At 38.7% G+C, this 8,120-nt stretch overlaps 1 protein-coding gene across 1 annotated transcript; it reads right to left on the bottom strand.

Moving 5' to 3' along the window:
- Nucleotides 1-1,310: 1,310 nt before the first annotated feature.
- On the bottom strand, nucleotides 1,311-5,854 carry nhp2 (NHP2 ribonucleoprotein homolog (yeast)). Its single transcript, XM_061739129.1, has 4 exons — nucleotides 5,574-5,854; nucleotides 5,400-5,469; nucleotides 2,180-2,285; nucleotides 1,311-1,876 (listed from the first exon to the last, which is right to left on the bottom strand). The coding sequence occupies exons 1-4, from the start codon at nucleotides 5,749-5,751 to the stop codon at nucleotides 1,751-1,753; spliced, it is 480 nt and encodes a 159-aa protein (XP_061595113.1). The 5' UTR covers nucleotides 5,752-5,854; the 3' UTR covers nucleotides 1,311-1,750.
- Nucleotides 5,855-8,120: the final 2,266 nt, after the last annotated feature.

Genomic DNA, 8,120 nt, shown 5'->3' with positions numbered 1-8,120 from the left:
TCACCTGTTTCAAGTAAATTTTCACTTGAAATAAGTAGGAACAATCTGCCAGTGGGACAAGATTTATCTTCTCATTACAAGAAATAAAATCTTGTTCCACATGCAGATTTTTCTACTTATTTTAAAATTGAAAATTGTTTTTTTCCAGTGATGAGTCTTGTTTTAAGTGTAATGAGATTTTTTTACTAAAATGAGACATTTTAACTAGAAATAAGACAAATATTCTTGTTAAGATTTTGAGTTTTTGTAGTGATCCATTTTACTTATTCTGTAAAGGACAGAGTCATATTGATACATTCAGAATGATGTATTTGATGTAAGCCCAGTGGATATTTAAAGCTTACAGAAGGCTGCATTTAACTGGTGCTATGTCATTCCTGCAGTATTTCTGCAGGTGTTTTGGTCACTGCTATTATTTGAAATATATTATTTGTAATGAGCACAAATCATCTGTCCCCATATGATAAAATCCACCATCCCCCCTGATTTTTTTTTTTACAACTCGAGTACTGGAGCTATGACAGCTAACAGTGATTGACAGGTGGGAATGTTCCAGCCGGCTCCCAGAACCGCACGTCACTGCCTTTCCAACAGTACGAAACAGGACAAGAGGCTTAAAACACAGTCCTTCTAACCTCTCTGGGTGATGTCACATACAGTCTGTGGCTTGATGCTGACGATCAGCGGCAACAAACACGGGTCATTGAATCAGACTATGGCCGTGGTTTGTGAGCCCTCGAGTGGCAAGAGTGGAACTAAAATCTGTAAATAATATTTCTGAGCAGAGGTCCTTAATAAAAAATAAAAATGAATAAACCATCAAGGTAGACCATAAGAAAGATTAGAATTAAACACAATAATGGTATGAAACCAGTTTATTCCAAGAAGCCAACAGATTTGTCGTTAAAGTCACACTGTGATATGACCAGATCTCCTGTACGTTCAGGGTGAGGTGTCAAACTTTCCTCAGGTGACCTCGAGGATCCCTGGAGTTCTGCTGTTATAGATCTAGACTGCTGGGAAACCTCCCATGATGCACTGGGTTCTCTTATTTTGGGTGTCACAGGCAGATATCCCTCTGTTGGTGTCTCTCTCTCCTGTTATCTCAGTCCCCAACTAAAGTTTTACAAAAGGAAATGAACTGAAGCGACAGATCAAACGACCCCGGATCTCTGCTGCCATCGTGTGGTGGAACCGACGAACTGCAGCTCGAAACAGCAAATTAAAAAACAAAACCATGTGAGATCTAATTTCTACTTATGTTAGTGATCGTTATTAATGAGGTGTCACTCATTAAGCCACGCACACAATTATGTACACATCGGTGCTCTTTATGTAATTTTAACCCAATGAGTTACATAAAAATATACATCAATCATATGACGAGATGCATGTTTTCCAACTTCCAAGATTCATTTTTCTGGATGTGATCAGGAACAGAAACAAATACTAGATGTCTGCAAAAAAACAACAATCTGATGTAATACAGTCTAATTTAACTGCGAACGGATCCGGAGCTTCATTAGAGAAAACGTCATTAGACACATCGAGTTAACAAGTTTAGAAAAATAAAGAAAAGTCACAAACTTCCAAATAAAAACAAGAGTGAAAAAGGTTTCAGTGAGTCCTGATCAGCTGATAAATCACTAGAAAAATATCCTTCTCTGGTGTTTCATAAAAGAGTTCATGTGAAGCTTTTCCGCTGTTTCAATCCCAGGAGTTCTGTGGGTGGAGCTTCTCCCTGATTGGCTCAGAGCGGTTTGGGCAGGCTGGACACCTCTTCCAGACACTCGTCGTAGGCCTCCTGGTAGTCCTCGTGAGGCTTGATCAGGATCACGCAGGTCGGCCGCTTGGAGCCGGCAGATGAGCCCAGATCCTGAATATTTCAAAATAAGAGTCAGGACACGTTTCACAATAAGAGCTTCAGTCAGAAGTCCACTGAGAATCTGTCCGGTTTTAGGAGACAGTTTTACACCTGGACTTTGACTTCATCTCAAATTCTGACTGAAGAAAAACTGTGGATTTATTATATCTATCAAACAGATTAATTATCAGTCAATATCAGAAGAAAAGGGAGATTTTTATTAAGCTGATGAATTAAAACAGATAAAATAGCTCCTTGTAAAGTCAGGAGAAATGTCCTCAGGTCAGGAACGGGTTAAAACGAGTAAAATCTCACCACTTTGGAGGGGATGTAGGCGTACGGCAGGCTTCTGTCCTCACACATGACCGGGATGTGACAGTACACGTCGATGGGCAGCGTGTCGCCCGCCATCACCACGATGCTGCAGACAGAGCAGAAACACACCCGTGATGCTCCCACACCTGCAGCACATCTGGAGCCAGATCAAGGCTGCTCGGACTCATCGGCTACAACTGGACTGACGGGGCCCGGCGGAGCTCTGCTAGGCCTCGTTTCAGCGTAACCGCTTGAAATGAGGATGTTTGCACTCGGCCTGTGTTGAATAAAATCGATTTCCCAATTCTAAATCGATTCTCATATTAATTCCTAAAAATCGATCCATATGTCTAAAGATCGATTTTTTTGTGTTTTTTTTCTTTTTATTTATTTATGTATTTTTTTTATTCATCATTACATAACAACCTTTGGTTATTTTTTTGTTTATCCCCAAAAAAGGAATGTTTTGTTGGACATGAGAATAACTGGTGCCATGTTTTTGCCTTTAAATATGTTTAAAGGTATGAAAACATTAAAGTGTTAGGTTATAATTGCATAAATTGTCTATATTTCATTACTTTATATACTGTCTTGGGGTTACATTTGCAAAAAATGCTAAAACCCAAATGGTCAAAAATTAAAAACCAAAATAGACCGAGAATGGAACAAATAAAAACGGAATCTGGGAAAAAATGAAACCGATTTCCTCCGTCTCTGTTTGCCCTGGATCTGTTTGGTAATTCTGACCCACATGATGTTTCTGAAAGCAGTTCCATCAGCATTCTGGGAGCTGATTGGTCCTTACAGCATCATTAGCTGCCAATACTTGCTGTTGAATCTCAATATAATACTAGTAGTAATATTTTGCATAACTACAGTCATATAATTCATGCAACAGCTCAAAAAACAGTTTTAATAACACTAACCCAAATCAATATCGGAATCAAATCTTGATAATCGATTCTGAATGAATCGAATCGATTCTTGACATTTGAATCGATCCCCAGCCCTTTGCACGGACTTGATGCGGATGAAAGGTTAGCATAAGCTAAGCCAGCCGAGCTGAAACTGATCACCGTTATGACTTGCGTTCTGGTCTAAAACCATTTCACACCTTCAGAACTCTGCTGGTCGTGACCACGACCATAAACCGGGCTCACGTCACACCGGTTTTAAAAATCACTGCATCGGCTCCCGGTGTCTTTCAGGGTCGATTTTAAGGTCCCTGGGTTGTCGTGACGTCTGGGATCGACTTTGTTTTTACTGTTAACCACTTTGTGCTGCATTCAATTGTACGAAAAGTGCTCTATAATTAAAACTGGACTTGATTTGAAAACAGTTGTGATCAACGTAAGCGAGTTCCAACCAGTTTCCACGCGTTTACAACGCGGACAAGGAAAAAAAGAGGCTCAAAAAGCACGAAGACGACCACCTTTACAAAAGGAAGAAGTCAAACACAAAAGACTGAGACTCAGAAGTAAATATGGTTTGGTGCAGTTCAAGTAACTAAAACCAACGCGATGAAGGTGATACATCAGAAATGTCAGTCAGTGGTGTTTAACTGAGACTTTACGTCAAACACGTCCAGTCCACCAAGATCTCCCGTCTTCCTGCTGACTTCACTCGTGATGCTGCGCCTCTCCCGGTCAGCTTCGTCTTCATTCCTCTCCTCTGCAGCTTCAGCTAACTCCCCCCACTCTGGTTTTCCCCCTTCAAAACGAGTATATATCATCCTTTTCAACGTAAAAGGTCCACAAAAATCACTCCTTGACTTTCTGACAGAAACCTTGATTGGTAAACAACTTCTCTTCAGTTTTCGAGGTGCAACAGGAAACGCCCAGGTCTGCTGGCCCTTACGTGGTGTTTGTGGTTCTCCAGCTGATTGGATATCATCACACATAAACCCAACTACAGACTGGTTTGTTTTCATTTATTGTTTGTTTACTACTGCATGTGCTGATGACACGACCTACAACTATCAGACATGTACATGCGATGAAGATGTACAGCGTGGTTGCACTGATTTTATTAGACTCTGCGTGTAAACTTTGCATCAAAGAATAAAAGATTGTGGGTCAAAACGCTAATATTTACTAAGATTAAAAAAAAATTCAATCTGGGAACTTGCGTCCGGTACTAAAAAGTTCAGGTGTACACTTGTACATTTACCTGTAATCTGATGTAAAATACACATTTTTTATCTCAACTAAACAGTAAAAAAAGAGTATTATATTTCCCCTGAATCGGGATTTTCCAGTTCCAAGTTGGAGGTTTCAACTGGAACATCCTCTGAAATCGGATTTCGATTCACAGAAAAGTCACAAACCCGAGTTTCGAGTCAACACACCTAACGATGGCGTTTATAACAGCTGTGTCTTATTTCACTCTCATTGTGTCACACATGAGGACGGTACTGGTGGCCTTTAATCAGTTAATGTGTTGTTTGAATGACCATGACTGACATTTGTAAATCACCCGAGGTGTCAAGTAACGAAGTACAAATACTTTGTTACCTTACTTAAGTAGAAATTTTGGATATCTATACTTCACTGGAGTAATTATTTTTCAGACGACTTTTTACTTTTACTCCTTACATTTTCACGCAATTATCTGTACTTTTTACTCCTTACATTTTAAAAACAGCCTCGTTACTCTATTTCATTTCGGCCTTTAAATAAAAACTATCCAGTTAAATTGCTCCATCCGGATAGAGTGAATTTGGTTGTGGTTGTTTCAGATGTTCTTGTCCAGTTTTGTTCTTACATCCGTTCCCTCAGATTCCTGCAACTAAACTTGGATGTACATTCCAATAAAGGTTAGGATAAATGATAACATGCCTCTGAAGTTTGACTTTTTGCACCATTACAATACTTATAGGCAACTAGTCATCATATCTTCTGCTCTCTGAAACACATGTTAATGCTCAATAGTACACATATATGGTTCTTTAATATATTTGCATTATACTAAGATGCATTCATCTTCAATGGCTTTTGTCCTTAATGGCTTTTGTCCCCCTTACATTACTTTTACACTTTAAGTAGTTTTGAAACCAGTACTTTTATACTTTTACTTGAGTAAATACTTTTTTTTAACTATTTTTAAACTCTAGTATCTGTACTTCTACCTGAGTAATGAATGTGAATACTTTTGACACCTCTGTATATAAATGAGCTCAAATTCCGACTTCCTAAGTAAAAGAAACCGAGGTTCTACTCACCCTTTCTCTCCTTTATTGATGAACTTCTGAACCTCTTTGACTCCCCGCCGGATGTTCTTCACTTTAGAAGCTGAAATGAACAAAAACAACACCACAAACTTTAATTCTGCTCCTTACGTGCCGTCACCTGTCACATTATGGGTTATACTGATGGGTTTTATTCATGTATTTGACCTTTTTTGACGCATTTGTAGAGCTTCTTGCTGAGCTTCTTGGAGGCCAGCGGCTGCGCGATGGGGTTGAGGTGCGTGATGAGCTCGTGGTAGGATCTGTCCATGGATTTGTCCAGCACTCCTGCTCCCGCCGTCTCCTCCTCCTCCGCAGAGGGCTTCTCCTTCTTCACTTTCGTCATTTCTGATCGATAATCGGTGAATACGTGCCTGTTTTCTGCTCGGAGCTGCTCTGCTTCTGTTCACACGGGGACCACACGTGTCTGCACTGCTGCTGCTTCTTCTTCTGCGTTCATTCGGACACGCAGACCAACGTTTAGGTCGATACCGCCCCCTACCGACGCGGAGCGGAACAGCACGACAATGATTATAGGAGAATAAAAGAGTGAAGGGCGCAGATGTTTAATAAAAGTATATACAAGTTTAAAAATGAAATACAAATGCGTCTCAATTAAAATTATTAACAAATTTCTATTCTACACTTTTTATTTTTACCTTTTACTTTTATCTTTAATTTTCTTATCTTTTTATCTTTATATGGGTGTTTGGCTTTTGGGGTGTTTGATTTGTAAATGCCAGTGTTGTGTGTGTGAGATGGAGATGTCAATTTCCCCGAGGGAACCTCCCAAAGGGATTAATAAAGTCGTCTGAAACTGAATATGAAAATGTCCTTAATTTGTTTTTACAGAATGCTATTGGCAAGGCAAGGCAAGTTTATTTATATAGCACAATTCAACACAAGGAAATTCAAAGTGCTTTACATTGACATTAAAAGCGGCAGGACATAATTAGACAGTAAATAACAAATAAGATTGAATAAAATTATGAATAAGATGATAAGAAAATAAGTAAAATAATAAAAAGCACAAGCTGTTAAAAATAAGGCTTCAGTAAACAGTAATGTTTTTAGGCCTGATTTAAAGGATCTACAGTTGGAGCAGACCTCAGGTCTACAGGAAGTTTGTTCCACCGGTGAGGAGCAGAATAACTGAACGCTGCCTCACCTTGCTTGGTTCTGGTTCTTGGGAACCACAACAAACCAGATCCAGATGAACCTCAGGGGTCTGGGAGCTTCATAGGAACTAACAGATCAAACATGTATTTTGGTCCAAGACCATTCAGTGCTTTGTAGACCAGCAGTAAGATTTTAAACTCTCTTTGACTCACTGGAAGCCAGTGTAGCGATTTCATGACCGGTGTAATGAGGTCCAGTTTCCTTGTAGGAAGTTCATCTGATATTAGTAGAGAGCAGCAAGAAACAAATGTCAATTCACTTTGCTTGGTCTGAACCTTAATTCGTAAAACGACTGGACGAATCCCTCCGTGACGTCAGCCACAGGTTTTTGTGTTTTTGAAGCCCCTTGACTCCAGGACGTGACATGAACACGTCTGGATGTCAAAACACGCCCACGTTGTGTCAGTCAAAGTTGAACAAAACTGCAGATTTACTGTGAATTACTGCAGCAGGATGTCCTGTTTCAAATGTTTCAGAAAGCAGAAGCTATAATATTGATCTATTAATCATTAAAGACACCCAAACATGTGCTCTCAAGCTCCTGTTTTCTTCCATGTGTTCCCTTTAATGTTTTTTCAACCATTTAAAAAAATATAATTGTAATTTTTCTCCTCCTAATGTACATGATGCTCTTAATAAATATTTATTTTAATTATTGTACATAAACCACTGTTACAAAACATACACAATCCATTAAAGTGCAATGAGGCACATACAATAAATATAATGTATAAATGACATAATAAAGACAGCTTAATAAAAAAAACACCTTCCTTTTAAATAATAATAATTTTCTTTTGAGCGTTACATCATACATCTCTAAAATAGCAAAAAAAAAGTTTTCACAGCACAGAAAAACAACTCTGACCACTGAGACTTTCACACTTGATGCTTCGATGTCACTTCTCATTTCTGACCAGAATTCAGTGTTTCTTAAGTTTATAAAAACAAACTTTTATCTAGAAGATGAAAGAACCTAATAAGCCACGAATCTCATCCTCAGCCCGTTTCACCTCAGTGTATCAAAGTTTTACCTAATAAACTTTAACAAAAATGTATTGAAAATGAAGTTACGAGCCATATTTTCCTAAAAAAACACTGAGGACCACACTAAACAGAACATTTTCAAACATGTTTGATAAATATCAGAACACATAAACAGATTAATGATGCATGCAGAGGTTTACAGACAGCTTAGAAAAAGACAAAAAAACTTTAACTGTGAAGTTGACGAAACATTTAACTGTTTTCTGTTGGTCAGAAGTTTAGGATTTTTTTTGGTGAAATTTCCGAAAGAAAAAAGAAAAATTGTTTTAGAGATTTCTTTTTTTCCAATGAAAGTTTTCAAGTTACTGCTCCAAAACCACTGTAAAGATGCTAGATTACAGTTTGGGGCAGGACATGAGGATGAAGAGTTTTGGAGACTGGTCTGTGGCCTGATGGGAGTAAAACAATGAAACTGTAAGGTGATCTCAATCCGAGAGAAAATCTGTGAACGCCACCAAAGAAACCCCAAACTGGACTGCAGGAGCAGCC

Source organism: Cololabis saira, chromosome 14 (genome assembly GCF_033807715.1).
Source record: "Cololabis saira isolate AMF1-May2022 chromosome 14, fColSai1.1, whole genome shotgun sequence".
In the NCBI taxonomy this organism is placed as follows: Eukaryota; Metazoa; Chordata; class Actinopteri; order Beloniformes; family Belonidae; genus Cololabis; species Cololabis saira.
This window is presented reverse-complemented; position numbering and strand designations above follow the sequence as displayed.